This window comes from Emydura macquarii, unplaced genomic scaffold (assembly GCF_026122565.2).
Source record: "Emydura macquarii macquarii isolate MOO-44397 ecotype Brisbane River unplaced genomic scaffold, CSIRO-AGI_Emac_v2 contig_2205, whole genome shotgun sequence".
NCBI lineage: Eukaryota > Metazoa > Chordata > Testudines > Chelidae > Emydura > Emydura macquarii.
Genome location: NW_027132342.1, coordinates 17,436,735 through 17,453,255, shown reverse-complemented (window position 1 = coordinate 17,453,255; position 16,521 = coordinate 17,436,735). Strand labels below are relative to the sequence as shown.

Sequence of the window (16,521 nt, the reverse complement as noted above, 5' to 3'; positions counted from 1 at the left end):
AACAGGGCCAAAGAAACCCTCTCAGATATAGAGAGCAGTCCCTGATCCAAATGAATGTACACAAACCCCTTGTGGGAAAGACAACAAATTCGGCTGTGTTTTAACAACTCCCTCTCACTGGGAAGAATCGATATTTCTTCTTCTTCTTCTTCAAACCATTAGTAAATAATTAAAAGAGAGAGACAAAATATTCTCTAAAGATAACCTAGTCCTCTGTTTCCATGGTAACCTCTTTCTTAAGCCAGAAGCCTTTTGCATGAGTTGGCTAGTGGAAGGTGCAAACCATTTGAGGAGGCAGAGGGGAACGAGCATGACCACCCCAGTTCACACAGCAGGAGCAGTGGTGGAGACCATGTGGCTCAGAAGAGAAGGGGAGTATTGACTGGGCATCTTGAGTTTTCTGAAAAATAAGGGAACTTTTTTCTTATGAGTTGCTTCCAAGTGGGACTGGGGAGAAGCAGAGAGAACAGCCACTCTCACCAGCTCATTGAAGACCAAGTGGCAGGGGACCTGCAGGAATAGACATGGCCATGATCTGGCAAATGACTGGAGGCCAAAGATAGATGGGAGGCCAAGGAAAGCTGGGATGGCCAAGGAAACAACAGATATGGAGATTATGCACAGGGGGCTGGTGACTTGACCCCATTAGGTCCCTTGGTGAAGGCTGTGCTCTTCTCTCCCAGAATTGTCCTTCAGCCTTAGGAAGAATTCAGAGAGGGGATGTCTTTCTTGTTCACCGAGTGGTTGCTCTTTCCAACCTCCCTGTAGTTTCTAAACAGGCTCATCAGGAGGACTCAAGCTCTAACAATGACAGAGCCAGGCATGTCTTGGAATATGTTTATCTCAGCAAGTCAGGGGGTACCTGTGAGGCAGAGGAAGGAATGGTACGAGCTCCTGGGGAACAACTACTCTCCCCACTTTCCTTTCCGTGATATAAGCCCAATTTAATCTTATCTACCTAGTGTCCACTCATGAGTCCTTATAGTAACTAGGTTCGTGGGGTATCCAGGTGATCCCCTCAGAGGCAAGAATGCAAGCAGTGAGAATGCAAGCAGTATCCCTATATCAGGCACGCTAGGCTATGTGAAAATGGAGTTCTTTGAAAGGTCCCGACTTAGCTGTCAAATGATATACCTTTTAATGATATAAAAAGGTGGCCTGCAAGTGGAGGCAGGTGTGCGTACGAAAAAATAGATGAAGCACCCCCATTAAAATGGTGTCTGCATTCTTTGCATATAGAAAAAAAGACATCCAATTTCCCAGCTCGACCTCCTGCTGAAAGTTGGCAGTGTCTCAAGTGCATAATGGCCTTATTTGCTCTGGAGGGGGATGGAACAAGGACACATTTCCTCCTGACACCACTTGGGGGTGACAGTCACTTGACCACCACAAGCGTCGCCCAACGTTGTTTTTTATCGCCAACCTCCTATGGGACATTGGGATGCAAGCAGCTGGGACTGGTTTTAAAGAGTAGATCTCTGCTGTACTATAAATCAATATTACCTGCCACTTCAACAGGTAGCAAGACCTAGGATCTCTAAAGTCATGGATCCTTGTACCACCTTTGAATTGGGACTAATTCTCATAGAATCATAGAAGATTAGGGTTCAAAGGGACCTCAGGAGGTCATCTAGTCCAACCCCCTGCTCAAAGCAGGACCATCCCCAACTAAACCATCCCAGCCAGGGCTTTGTCAAGCCGGGCCTTAAAAACCTGTAAGGATGGAGATTCCACCACCTCCCTAGGTAACCCATTCCAGTGCTTCACCACCCGCCTAGTGAAAAACTTTTTCCTAATATCCAACTTAGACCTTCCCCACTGCAACTTGAGATGATTGCTCCTTGTTCTGTCATCTACTATCACTGAGAATAGCCTAGCTCCATCCTCGCTGGAACCCCCTTTCAGGTAGTTAAAGGCTGCTGTCAAATCCCCCCTCTTTCTTCCCTTCTGCAGGCTAAACAAGCCTATGGAATGAGCCACACACCACCAGGACAGCATCCCTGCACTTGGGGCCTGCATGCAGAGGGCACTGCATAGCTGAGTTTACCTGGAACATGACTCATCTTCCATCCACGTTGATAAAAAGACATTAACATGGCAATCGGAGAACCTGTTTCAAACATGACCATATATTGGAGTAGATTTGGGCACCACTCTGACCCTAGGTTCCTCTCTCATTCCTAGGTCAGACAAGATCCTTATCCCTCTACCCCGCTCCCAGGGAAGCTCAGATTCCCAGCTTCTTGTCCAATTCTGTCTAAGGCCACAATTGAAATAACTGGAGACGCACTTTGCATAGGTTGTCTGTGTTGTGTAAAGCCCTGTCTCCAATTTCAAAGCATGCCTGGATCTAATCCTGGACCTAGTATAGCCAATTTCAGTCTTTTGTCTACTATGGACTGACCATTTTCCTTCCCAGATAATACAGAGCCACACTGGTAATAGTAATACTGGTAAAAGTAATACGGGTACTTTTCTGCCCTGCTCCAGTGATCGAATGGGAAGGGAGAACCCACCCAAGGAACAACCAGTGCAAAAAACATTTAAAACCCTTGTTATTGCTTTAATTAATCAGGACCAGCAGCCTTCCTGCAAGGGTGGGGACTCCATCTTTCCCGTCCTCCTCAGCATGCCTGCAATCAGAGTTGTGCACTCCACAAAGCACAGATTACTCTCAAAAAATAAATCAAATACATGTTAATTATCCTTTTTTGTTGTTGTTCCATTTGACACGTTTGATGTTCACAGCCCCAGTTTACAGGATGAAGCAGGTGCTCAAAAACCAGATGAGCAAATCTTTATAGTACCAGGCTGCACGGTGCTTCTGATTCCAGCAGGGACGGTGTCTCCAAGAGGGGTTTGCTGCACCAGCCCTCTCGCCTCCAAGAGAAACAATGTCTAGACAGGAATCCCTGTGCGAGATTCATTCTTTCCTCTGAATATGATGAAGTAATGGCCTCCGAACTTCCCTCTCTCTGATCCCCTGCTCCTTTCCCTCTCTTTGCCCCATCCCTTATTTCATTCTCTCTTGCTCTCAGAAATACCCATGTCAGAGGCCTCTGAGGCTGTGGATGACATCCCACTTTTTTCAAGCTCTTCAGGTTGTCTTTGTCCTCTCTCCTGCCCACACATAAATCTGGAGAGGATACAAAACTGATGAGTTCTTAAAAGTGGACTCTCACAGGTGAATGGTGAAGCAAAGATTGGCCACACAGTCAGCCTGACACAGGGAGACAGTCTCAGGGGCCTTGCTGCAGTAGTTATGGAGGAGAATCAGAGTCTCCCGTTTTAAGCTTGCTTCTGAAGCAGATCCTCTGGAACTGGGGGGCCAATCTGTCCTCATGCCACACATTCAATGGACACAATCAGCAACCAGGCACGGTCCTCCCTCACAATGAATGCACACTCCTTTGCAAAGCATAGACAAGGTGAGAAACATGCCCCCAAACCTGTCACTAGTGAGTCAAATAGCCATGAGATTGCATGCACACACACACAACACCAAATTCTGCCCTCAGAACCCAATTTTGTGAAGTCCTCCACACCCGAAACTGCCATTGGGCTGGATTCTGATCATGCTTCAGTCAGGGATAACACTTCTGGCTTCAACAGAGCCACCCTAGTGTGAGACTAGAATGAGGCCCATTGACTTCAGTGGCGTCACTGGGATTCACGTCAGTGGAGCTGGGAAGAGAGTCTGGTGCACAGACCCCCGCTCTAAGCCTGGGGACTGACTGCACTTAATAGCTGAGGCTCATTTTGTTTTGCTTTTTTTTTTTTAATTCTAGGTTTTTTTCTTTTTAATATATACATGGATATAGATATATAAAAAATAACAGATCTGATTCTGTATAGATAGTTTTTGCGCCTTTGGGCTTCTAAAATAAAAACCGTCACCGTTACAGAAACCTAAGGGGGGGAAAAAAACCTTGGACATCTCAGAGGTTTCTTCTCTTAGCAGCTTTTTTTTTTTTTTAAACAAAATAAAAAGACAAAACCAAAACAAACAAACAAAACCAAACCACACCATTAAACAAACACATTCAGCAGTTGCCATGTTGCCTCCATCTCCTCCCTTCCCAGAGCATTCCTGCTGCATTCACCCACACTCATCAAAGCAATCCAAATCACTTCCAATGCTCCGTGTGCATTTGGGTTTTCCTGCTGTCTGGGCCAGATCTTCAGCTGGTGTCAATTTGCATTTCTCCACTGAAACCAGCACTATACTGATTGACACCAGCCGAGGACTTCCATAGAGCTCTGCCATTTTACACCGGCTGAGGATCTGTCCCATGATTATTAATGTTCAAAACGGAAGTATGAATGATAAGAAATTCTCAAAACCAACCAAACCAACTAAACCCTCCTTGGTTTCTCATCTCATTTTCCCCTCCCTGTTTGAAATGAATGTCCCCAAGTCCCTCCCCCTCCCCCCATCTCCTGCTTAGCACTTTCTGGAAGTCATAATCACTCAGTAAAAAAAATAAATAAATCAATCTCTCTATGTATATGTATATAACTAAATGGCTGCCACCCGGGCAGGTATTTGGCTGGTGGTCCCCGTCCCTTCAATCCGGCGGCGCCCTCCTCATCCATGTGGTCTCTGCAGTGGTGCTCCCCCCGTCCAGCACCTGGGCGGGATGTTGCCTATTGCTTTCGCTCTCTCGCACCTCCGAGGTTCAGTACCAGGGTATTTACTAAATAAATAAATATATATATATTTATATATTGTGTTGACTGGTTTCTTTTTCAAACAATCCTTTGGAATTGCTGCTGGCAAAGGGTAGCCCAAAATGCGCTCCTTGGCCCACACTGCTCGCTCCCCTCCCTACCCCAGGGACCCTCATCTGTTCCTCTTGCTGACTCCGTTGCCCAGCTCCAGCTCAGAGGGCAGTGGGGAGCTGCAGTCTGCCGTCCCCAGTCTATCAGGGCCGTCCGGCCCCTCACCCTCACCCGGTGAGGGGGTGTCCTTGCAGAAGTCTGTCACCCAGGAGGGCATGGAGAGGAACCCCTGGGGGTCCACTGAGTAGAACTGCTTGGCCTCGTTGGCGGTCGGCCCCCGGGGAGAGGGGTTGGCGTTGAGGCTGCTTGTGCTGTTGCACTTCTTCACAAGTGCCAGGCCTGGAGGGGGTGGGGGTGGGGAGAAGAGGGAGGTCAGTGAGAGGCTGCTGAGGGTCTCTGACTGTTCGCTGTTGTTGCCACCCCTCAGGCTGCTCCCCATGCCCTCCTCGTCAGAAGGGTCCATGGAGTCGTGGTGAGTGCACCCGGGGCTAGTGCTCCCTCCGCTGCTGTGGCTCCGCTGATGCCGCCTGATGTTCTGCAGGCTGAATATCCCACGGCCCCGCAGGTTCCGCCTCCGGGATGCAGGGGAAAGCGGAGCTGCGATGGTTCTTTGGGCAGCAACTGCTGGCATCGGGCACAGGGCCACTGGGAGGTCCAGGGTGCACTGGGGTGAGTCGCTGAGGTTCAAGCTGTCCTCCAGGGTGGTCTGCAAGCTGCCTTCTGAGCTACTGCTCCTGCTGTCATCGAGGGACGTGTCACTCTCAGTGGCCTGAGAGAACAACCAAAATTGTTGGACATGCAACTAAGGAAAAGCTTTCAAGCCCAGTTCCTTTCATTTGGGACAGTGGGGGTGAGATGGAAATGTGGCACCAGCTACAGTCCACTTGGAAAGGCTCCCATAAAGCACCAGTTAGATGGCACCAACATCTCTGACCCTGTATTCAGCCTCAACAGGTGCCTTTGAGCTGTGGGGCCGTTTGCTCCATTGTCACCACCAAGCTGTACAGTTACAATCAGGGCAGGGCCGAGAAAGGTAATTCCATTTCATGGAGGATTGCGGTCTTTCAAAATTTGGTAGCGTTCTGATTCGAAATGCAAACCAAACATTCTGAAATTCTCTGTCAAAGGCCATGGAGCCCTGGCTCTGGGGCAGTCCACCTGGAAGGCTGCCCCAGGGCCATAAGGCCTGGAAATCCACGCTGCTGAGGAGCGAAGGCTCACAGCTCTCTGTCAGCCTGCCCTCTGAGGAGCCAGGTAGGTGTGCTGGCTGGAAACAAGGCAGGGATCTGTAGGAACTGCATCAAAATCAACCATCTCCACAGAATTTTTTGATTTTGATGAACCGGCAAATTCTGATGGAAAAAAGGTTGGGTTGGAATTGTTCCGACCTACTCTGGTTACCATAAGGTGATGTGGAGAAAGGGGAGAACCCAGAGGGAAGGAAAACAGCCTTAATTTCTGTTTTGTTCATCTCTTTTGTTATTTCGCATTTTAACTGTTTATAACAAAGGGCTCTGGAGATCTCAGGGTTTATCACAGGTGAATTAGCAGGTGTCTGATTTTCTCTTCCTCTGAAATAGACCAACCCTTCCCCAAACCTCAGTGTCACTCTCCTCAGCCTGGAACATGAGCCATACAGGAGATACCTTAGCATAAGCACAGTTGGGGAGTCCTTGTGGGCTTCTCTTTGCACCACCTGTGTTTCTCAAACACATTTTATTTCACCTCCTCTACTATCTGTTCTCCCCATTCTCCTAAGTGAGAAATAGCAACATCTACCTGGGATATGGGGGATATATGGGATATAAACACAGACCAGGCCAGGGACCCAGAGTCCGTCTGGATGGGATACAGACATAACAAGCACCGGGTGTGTGGACATGAAGAAAAGTCCATTCTAGGTCCATTAGGACTTCATAGCTCCTGTTGCTTGGGTCCTGTGAACACATATGGCTTCCTACCCCACCCTCTTTAACTCCTCCTGAGACTATTTTTACATGTGTTGAACCCAAGGGCTAATGCCCTTCCTGCCACCAGACCCAGTCCTTAAGCAGAAAACGTTCTGCTGCCATTAGCTGGATCAGCACCAAACCTAGAAACAGAGGTGGCTGGGGCTACCTCTTTATACCTGCCAGCCAAGCACCAGGAGCCAAGGAGGCAGGGCCCAGGAGCCAATGTGAATTCATGTCCTCTTGGATCTACACTGAGGCTGTCAAGCTAATTTGCTACCCAAACCAGGTCAGTGCATGTTTTCTGGAGGCACAGGACAGTGCCTTACCTATTGTGCCATCCAGCTCCTTCCTCCCTAGTACTCACTATGAATAACTCTTCAATTTAGCGTACTCTCTGTTCCCAGTAGTGCGCTAACCCTCTGAGCCCTCAGACCCAGTTCACTCTAGGCCCTTCTCTCTCTCCTCCCCTCAGCTCCCTCTTTGCTTGGGTACACATGAGGGTTCCCTATCCTGGGAGCCTGGGAAGCAGGACCCTTACCTGGTGGAGAAGTGAGCAATTCACACTTGGGGATCGCAGAGATGCCCATGAACCCTGCAGAGAGATTTTAGGAAGGCTGCCTGGACAGGAAGCCTTCTCCTGCCCGGTCTGGGTGGCAGAGATGGCTGGGTGGAAAAACTCAGCTGGTACAGGTAACAGAGGTCTGGATGTACCTGGAGAGAAGGGTCTGGGAGGAACTGATAGAGTGGGAGAAGGAGGTGGAAAGAAAACAGAAAAATAAGAGCATAAGAGTCCATTGATCCACTTTGGAGTCTGTGTTTTTACCAAGATAAGGGTCCTGTAATCCCTGTAACTGAAGGTGTTTAGTGAGACGTGCTACCAGGCATATATCTTGAGTATCGGGTGTTCACACTCCACTGATCCCGCTCTCCACATCATTACCAAAGTTTGTAACAGACTCAGAAGCACTATCAGAGCTTGGAGCAATCGCCCCGTGAGGAAACATGCCCCTCCCCTTAGTGTCCTCGGAGAAAAAGGCTGAGACATGATAGACCAGATTTAACTGAGGTGTTAACTCCTCTGAAGTCAATGGACTTACAGCTGGGCTCCTGCAGAGTAGCAGAAAAGAGAAATAAACAAAACGGTGACTGGGAGCTCTATGACCGCATAAGGCCAGAGACGTGCTCAGGAGTGGAATTAGGACTCTCGTTTCCAGGGCAGATGAAGGTACTGTAAAAACCCTAGCGATGAGGAGCATAACCCTAGGAGATGGTGGCACTGTCTTCACGACAGAGTTAGCAGAGTTCATCCAACCGATTGCTAGCTGACGTGACACTGGCTTTGAAGTCTTTGGGCCTTATTCTCATTTGCATTCTATTTCAGCTGTCCAAAGGGACCTTGCCATAAAAGAGAATCAGTCCTTTAAGATTGTGAACATGTCTGTCTAGGACAACTCTGAGGAAAAATGATAATCACTATAAAAGGCTCCAGGGAAACCAAGCAAGCACCACACTGATATTGGCAAATTGAGAATGAATGCTTCTTTAATGAAATCCCATGTCATATAAACTCGATTCCTTACTAGAATAAAATAGAGTCAAGTCAGACTAACTGAACCAGTCTGCACTGTCAGCAGAGCTAGCATCAAACCTAGCATCACTGTCCAGGAGAACAGAGGGGGCTTTCTTTACCTTGATTACTTTCGTGCTTCAGCCAGGACTGGACTGGGTTGAAAGGGATTTTCTCAATTTCACACAAGAAATGTTCTGGAGTTGGAGAAGCACCTTTATTTGTTAATGGGAAGAAACATTCCCCCAAATCTCTCATGCCCATGGAGTCAGGACTGTTCTGGTCATCCTGTGGAAAAAAAATTAAAGACATATGCTTGTGAAATTAAAACCCACGTGGATGAAGTGAAGCTGCCTGAGCAAGCTCTTGAGATGGGGTTGATTCTGAAGATACCTGGACATTCATGTTAGGAAGCAGATATTCCAAAAGGTTATATACCCAGCCCCAGCCCCTTAAACATATTCCTAGTCAAAGCAAGCCACTGATAGTGGGGAAAGGAGCTGTAGCTTCCACACACCTCAGTGTTCTCATCAGATCTGTCTGAGTGATAAGTCTCCAGGGGAGGAGTTGCTGCTCAGTGCCTGACACTCACATTCTTCATGCGAGTGAAGTGTGATCAGTAGGGGAATACACAGCACTCCTGGCCAGCTGGGACACAGATATGGTGTATGGCACATTAAGAGGAACATGTACACGATCAGCTGGTGCTAATGGCCAACAGATGTTGTGCTCCTATTCAAAGAGGCAGGCCTCTCCCATGGTTTGTGCTGTGTACACATGAGTTCTGTGACAGATCCTGTATCACAGTGTGGAGCGGTGAAGAAGAGAGGAGACACTCACCTCACAGAACCTCCTTCACTGGGAAAAGCTAGATCCCCACAGGACTCACTTCCATACCGTGAATGAGGAATGGATTCTTGCCAAACCAATGCTGGGAGGAATGGTGGCTCTTACAAGGAAGGATGTGTCATTCAGGACCTAGAAGGATGCACACTCTGCCCACTGTGTACCAATATATACCAAATACCTAGGATGCTCCTACCTTGGTCTCCTTAGGACTCAACTGACAGATGCTGCGATTGTCTAAATCATCCCCTAGCAAGATGGAAGAGGACTTGTCTGAGTTGAGGGATAAGGCTTCCATTTCAGCCAGCTGAACCTAAAATAGGGAAAAGAAGCGGTCATAGAATATGGCCTGAGTCTATTTCTCAACTAGTCCTGCCGTTTTTATGATGGATGGTTGGAGGGAGAGAGCCGTACGCCTGAGATTTACTTTAAAAAACATTCCTTTTTTTACACGGTGTATTTCCTAACCCAGAGCTAGGCCTGGTGAGAGAACCCGCTTCTAGTAAAGCATGGAAATAAAATCTGGGCGCTGCCAGTGACCAGTCCAGGTGAGGGTTCATTGATCAAGACTCCCCTGGTGTCAAGATGGAGAGAGGACACCAGAGTCGGTCCCAGGATCAAAGGTTGGCGCCAGGCTCCTTGAGCGTAGGGTTAACTGAGCCAGTGCCAGGTGAGGAGAAGACTTCCTCCGTCTAGGAAAATAGTCTGCTCTAGAGACGGGAGTGGGGGGGCAGGAGAGGGGGGAAAGTCCTGCAAGACTGTCTACATCAACGAGTTGGTGGCAAGCTGGGACATGAATCTACCCTGCACTAGCCCGCAGCAAACTGCCTGTCTGTGTGGACCTGCTGCCGTGAATTAACGGTTCATGAATATGCTCTGATTTAGTCCTCTCTGAAACAGGACTAGATCGAAGCACAAAGGGTGAAAGCGCCTCAGCAGGGTCCATGCAGACAGACCACCCACAGCAGGCTAGTGTGGAGTTGATTCACACCCCACTTTGCTGCGAGCTAAACGTTTGTGTAGACAAGCCCTTAGTCTGGGGATAACAGAGTTTGCGCTCTGGTGCTGGGATCCCTCGGGCTGAGGTTAATGGAAACCGCCATGGTTAAATAGCATGAAGGCTCTTTCATGCCAGGGATAATCATGCCTCCTTCGGTCCATGCCAATATCATGCTTTCGACTCTCTCACCTTGACCATTGTAACCCATTCTCTTCTGGCCTCTTTTCTTCTTCCCTCTCTCACCTCTAATCTATCCAAAACCTCAGCTAACATTATCTTCTCCTGCCTGTTGCTCCATCTGCATCACCCCTCCTCCATTCTCTTCACTGGCTTCCTCTCTCTTCCTTCCTCAGGTGTAACAAAGCTCATCCTGCTCAGCTTTCAGGCTCTGCACATCTCTGCTCCTGCCTACATCTCTGTTCATTTCACCCCCCACCCCATTTTACACTCTACACTCCCCTCCCCAACCGTCTCTCTTTAGTGCTTCCTTTGCCTTCTCCCACTTGCCTCTCTCCTCTACACTTGGAGAGCTTCTCCTTCTTTCTGTATACCAAGTAGCCTCTCTCTCCTCCTTCAAACATACTTCCTTTGCTCAGCCTTCCATCACTGATCTCTAGAGCAGAACTGGCTCCTACTCCTGCACCTGGTCCTTTATTTTTATGTTTTATCTGTCTTATTTAGGGCTGCATGCTGCTCAGGACTGTGGTCTTGTCCTCCTATGTGTTTGAGCAGCACCATGTACACCTGTGGCACTATGTAAATAACAATTAGAAGATGATATGGTGAGATCTCTCCTTCAGGCTGGAAGTTTAGCAGTCTGTGGCAGTGTCAGCGATTGGAAGAGGACTCCTTGAGAGCAATAATTCACTTGGAATAAACAAAAGGAAAAACCCGAGCTAGATTTTGAGACCTGATTGATGTGCATAGAATTTAGGTTGTTCCAACACAAGAACACGATGTTGCATAACAGTCCAGGTTGCTCAAGTACAAAACCCACCAACTCAGGACATTAACAAACTTGGAACTCCACAACTCCTTATAATTTTGATAGAAGACACACACGCTGAATAGGGCCAGATGAAGAATGTGCTCTCCGTATATAAATTTTGATTGATTACTCTGTAGTCTCTTTGAAATATCTGTATACATCCTAGATTTGTAATGTTAGAGATGATAGTGGTTTTATATGGGCAGCCTTAAGTCTTACACAGCGTAGTGTTCTTCTAGTGGATTTTCCTTGTTGTTTTTCACAAAAGTTTTATACTATGTAATTTAAAAAAAAGTAAAAATGATGCAGAACTTGGAACTCCACAACTGCATTCTGTCAAACATGCTACTCAGCAACCAGTCAACAACAATTTATGTCTAGAAAGCACAATCTTAATCCAGCCCCATTTGACATGTGTGCTCATCGATGATGCTCATCAGCAAACATTCCACCAAAACAACCTTAACTCTGTCCCTGTAGGCATGCAGGCATAAAACAGGAAAAAGTCTGAGACAACCTGTGTCATCCATAACAAAGTGTTTCAAATCATCAGTGACCATGAACACTAGAATACTTTACTCTTTGTTGAGCTGTTATTCTGCAAATTCTGTCCACCTTGCAGTCTACACAAAAAGACACACAAAGTCAGAGACAAACAGCAGGCTCAAAGCCATTGTTCATTGACAAACCTGGGCTGCTGATTAAACACTCCATGGACCACCAGTACACATTGCTAGAGTGTATGCAAACCTCATAAAGACAGAAAATGAAATGATAGAAATGACATGAAAAGAGAACAGAATAGTGGTGAGTAGGTGTCTTCTGATATTTTAATATTACAACTTCCATAGACTACAAAGGTCTTTTGAATATAGATGATGAAGTAAACATGAAATGATGGCAGTGGATGGTTCACTACATCAATATATTGGTTTAAAAAATTCAAAGATGGCCACACTATAGTCACTGAACTTCCTATATCCCTTAGAAAAATGACTAGATCAAGACATAACAAATCATAGAGTCAGAAGGGGCTACCATGTCATCCCTTTAAAAATAGGGAAACAATCATGAAAATCTTTGTGTGAATAACTGTTTTGAAAACAAGGCTCCAGGGGCTCAGTCCTGCAAGATGCTGAGTAAAGCTGAGAGAAATCTTTTGGTCAACCATTTTTTTGGTTAAAATTGAAGATTTGGAAACACTGAAATATTTCGCAAATTTGTGTCTGCTTCACCAAACTGTTTTTATTTAAAGATTTCACCCCCTCCCAAAATTCCCGCAATGTAGAAACATTTCATTTTGACATTTTCAAGTTTTCCAGTCAAAATGACTTGTTTAGAAATTTCTTTCAATTTAATTCTTTTACACATGCAAATACATTTTAAAAACTGCACAAAATCAAAACAAAACATTTTCTTCAATCTGCATTTTTGTTTCTTTGTTTGTTTTTACTTTTCAATTTGCTGAAAATTTTGTTTTTGGGTCATTCCAAAACAATTGTTTTTCCAATTCTTTTTTTGAATCATCAGCAAACCAAAAATTTCTCTATCTGCACAGTTCTAGTGCTAAACACTTTTGCTTGACAGAGCAGAACACTTGGCCCCTACTTAATAACTTTAAGCAAGTTTAGTGTTTTGGCTGGATTGAGCCAGAGCGCTCAGCACATTGCTAGATCCAGCCCTAGATAAGAAGAGAACAAAAAATTGAAGATTGTAGGCAAGTGTTGTCACAGGGGCAGGTTTCAAGCTATTTTGGTGTGGTGCCTCCTTATAATTTTGATAGAGAACACACACGCTGAATAGGGCCAGGTGAAGAATGTGGTCTCCCTAATGTAAATTTTGATTGATTACTCTGTAGTGTGTTTGAAACATCTGTGTACATCCTAGATTTTTAATGTTAGAGATGATAGTGGTTTTATATGGGCAGTCTTAAGTGTTACACAATGTAGTGTTCTTCTGGTGGAATTTCCTTGTTGTTTTTCACAAAAGTTTTATATTATGTAATTTAAAAAATATAAAAATGATGCAGATATCTGGTTAAAACTTTGAAATTTAATTTTATTTAGAAAATACAAATATTTAAATGTTAATGCTAAATTGTTCCTGCATGAGTTAATCGATAATTTCCTTTAAACTCCAATATGTAGTTATATGAATCAAAAATACCAACTTTGTAAAATAATTTATAATTCTAAAGCGGTTATTGGAACTTTTTTTAAATTACAAATGAATTCTTTCACAATATTTTCACATTAATCATTTTTAGCACAAGTTTGTTTGATTCCTATTTTTCTTTTAATGTAATTTTTAAAAATAAATTGTTACAGACTGTGGTTTTCATTTTGGCCAACTGTGCTTATCTGTGCTACCGTTTATAAAATTGCTGTTTTCTTTCCTTTAATATTTCAAAATACTTTTCTGGTTGGCTTTTTAATCCTTTTTTTGTTTTATGCACTCTTGTGTATTCACCTTTGTCTTCTTTTCTTTAACTGAACCTTAACAAAAGTTTTGTCTGGAGATTTCATTTGTTTTCTTAACAGTTTGACATCGTTATGACATACACAGGGAACAAGACAGGCAGAGAGGAGGAAATCTGCTGAAGCCCCTATGCTCTGATAGAAAATAGGACCAGATAAGCCAGGGAGAACTGTAAGACACTGGGAACCATGATGGGCCAGGGTTCAAGGAACTCTGTGAAGCTTAGAAACTCTGCATGACCTTGGTTCCCCTGCTATTCTCTGGAAGTCAGCTTCCCACTATTCACCAGCCTTCCCTGCTTTCCCATGCTCCAAACCTTGATTCCTGCTTCTTCTCCCAGCTTTGCATCCCTGTGGACTTTTTGAAGTCCACAGAATCAGCTGCAGACTTTAGCAGGTCTGCAGGAACCACAGACCCAATGTGGAATCTACTGATGTCCACAGCAGATCCTGTAGACTTCAAAAAGTCTGCAGGGAAGAATATCTGGGACCAGAAGTTGGACTCAAGGTACGGAATTTGGGGGAACTGGGAAGTAGGGAGCAACAGATTACTCAAGGAAGGACCCAAATAGGACCAGACAAATTCTGCTGAGCTTAGAAGCTTTGCAGACATTCTGAGCTGAGGTAGGAGGGAGAGACCGTGGGGACCCAGGATGTCTGTGGGGTTAACAGGGGTGCTCAAGGCTACTGCTTGTTGTCACCTCCCCATAATTCAGCTGCATACAGCAGGACATGCTTAGTAATGATGCCCATGAAAATCCATCATTCTTCATCTCTCTCTTTAGCCCTATTGCTTTCCCCTTCCCTTGACTTGGATTCTAAAGTTTTGCTACCATGAGGGAAGAGGCTACGACAAGTATGGTTGAGATTTGTGTTTGTGAAAATTCTGCCACATTACCCCTGGCTGGAGGTTTGATGATTTTGCTGCCTACCGTTCTGCATGAGAGGGTGCGGAAATTCTGCTGCCACCTGCCTCTCTGGGCATGATGCTGAAGATTATGGCCAAGATTTTCAAAAGCCCTTGATTTGGGCATCCAAAAAAGTAGGCACCCCAAATCACTAGTCACTTATGAAAATCTTGGCTATACTACCACATGCCCATGGTGGATGAGGACTTGAAGACTTAGCAATTGGAGAAGAATAGCAGCATCTGCATTTTGCTGCCTCTGAGAAAGATTCATTGAGAAGGCTGTACCTAGGAAGAGAAGGCCTGGTACCTCGGCCCCAGGGGCATGGAGCCAATCCATTGCTCTCTTTATGTACAGAGGACAGAGTAATCTACCAATGAGAACTCTTGACACTCTAACTTTGCTAAGTCACTTCAACCAATAAAACTGTAGCATGCAAATTAACTAGACAGGAATGGTGATGATTGGCTGCGTTACCTTTGATGTCACATTGACAACATATAAGAATAACCTGAGCTAGTCACACAACTCTAACTACAAATCATAATCATTAGATACAACAATCGTTAAAATTTTTACTTAATTACAACCTAGTTTCTTTCAACGTAGCCTGTTCCTGAGTTTTCAACGAGTTTTAATGGAAATTCCAAAGGTTTAGGGAGAGATTTTCCAAAGCGCTTAAAAGTGATTTAGGAGCACAAGTCTCATGAGAAGTCAATGGACTTGTGCTCCTAAGTCCTTTATGTGATTTTGAAACTCCCACCCTTAGTAAGAAGCCATTTTCAGCTAGAAGGATCCCCTCTAAACAAAGAGACTCAAAAACTTCTTCAATGGGGCAATTTTTAATTAATTTTAACTCAAACTAATTAAAAGATTTACATGAAAATCCAATCTTTCCTCACAGATTATGGCCCCAATTAATCAAAGCATTTAACCATGTGCTTACTCCCACTGACATCAATGGGATTTCAGAAAGCACATGTTTGAAGTTAAGCACAGGCTTAAATGCTCTGAGAATTGGAGCCCTGGGTGCTGAAAATCTGGGGAAGATACACTGTGTCCTACAGACAAACAAATCTCTGCTTTACGTGCAAAACTGAATGCACCAGGAGAAGCTACTGTGCCTTCACAATGATATCTCCACCTCCAGTTCATTTGCTCCTGCCATCCTTCCTGCTACATCTGCCTTTGCTTCTTTCCACCAGTACAAATCTGCCTCCCATTGCTTACAAGGACAGGTCAGTATCAGAAATTCACTGTAGTAACAAACAAAGGTGAAAGCTTCTGTCTAAACAATCTATGGAGCACTCCACAGGGAAACCTCAAGTGTATGAGCATGTTTGTATGTCTGTGTATTTGGGGGTTCCCTCCCCATCCTCGCACGCAGGTTACCTCTTGCTTGTCATGGTTACACTTCTCGCACATGGCCGGCGAGGAGTAATGATGGAAGACGGAGCCCGATAGGTTATCGATGATCATTAACTCCCCGTCGAAGGAGTCCTTAATAATTAAAGAGACACTGTCCAGCCATAAGTTCTCCTAGGGGACAAGAAAGGGGGAGGATGGGAGAAATTATTTAAAGAACCCAAAGTTTTTTGCTGTAATGTTGTGTATGAATTTAGGGCCAGATTCTGCCACCCTTACTCAGATGGAGTCAGGCACTGAAGTCAGTTGGGCTGGTCATGGAGCAAGGTATCTCCAGAATCCAGCACTTAGGGCTTGTCTACACTTGAAACTGTTGTTGCGCTTCCGTGTAGACATTTACCAAAGTGACAGACAGGAGGGGTTCTCCCATCGACGTGGGTAATCCACCTCCCTGGGAGGCAGTAGTTAGGTCAGCGGAAGAATTCTTCCATCAACCTAGCATTATCTACACAGGGGGGTTAGGTCGTCTTAGCTACATTGCTCTGGGATGTGGAATTTTCACACCTCAGAGCGATGTAGCTGGGTCAGCCAAACTTTTTAGTTAGACCAGGCCTTAGTGTTCATGTAAAATGGAGG

General features: G+C 45.3%; 1 protein-coding gene across 1 annotated transcript in view; it reads right to left on the bottom strand.

Moving 5' to 3' along the window:
- Nucleotides 1–4,843: 4,843 nt before the first annotated feature.
- The window catches only part of CACNA1I (calcium voltage-gated channel subunit alpha1 I), a 210,017-nt gene continuing 198,339 nt past the window's right edge, over nucleotides 4,844–16,521 (bottom strand). Inside the window, exons 33-37 of the mRNA XM_067558952.1 lie at nucleotides 15,913–16,059; nucleotides 9,344–9,460; nucleotides 8,424–8,589; nucleotides 7,273–7,469; nucleotides 4,844–5,551 (exon numbers count right to left, since the gene is read on the bottom strand). Coding sequence (XP_067415053.1) covers nucleotides 4,844–5,551; nucleotides 7,273–7,469; nucleotides 8,424–8,589; nucleotides 9,344–9,460; nucleotides 15,913–16,059 — 1,335 coding nt within the window. The remainder of the gene's footprint in view (nucleotides 5,552–7,272; nucleotides 7,470–8,423; nucleotides 8,590–9,343; nucleotides 9,461–15,912; nucleotides 16,060–16,521) is intronic.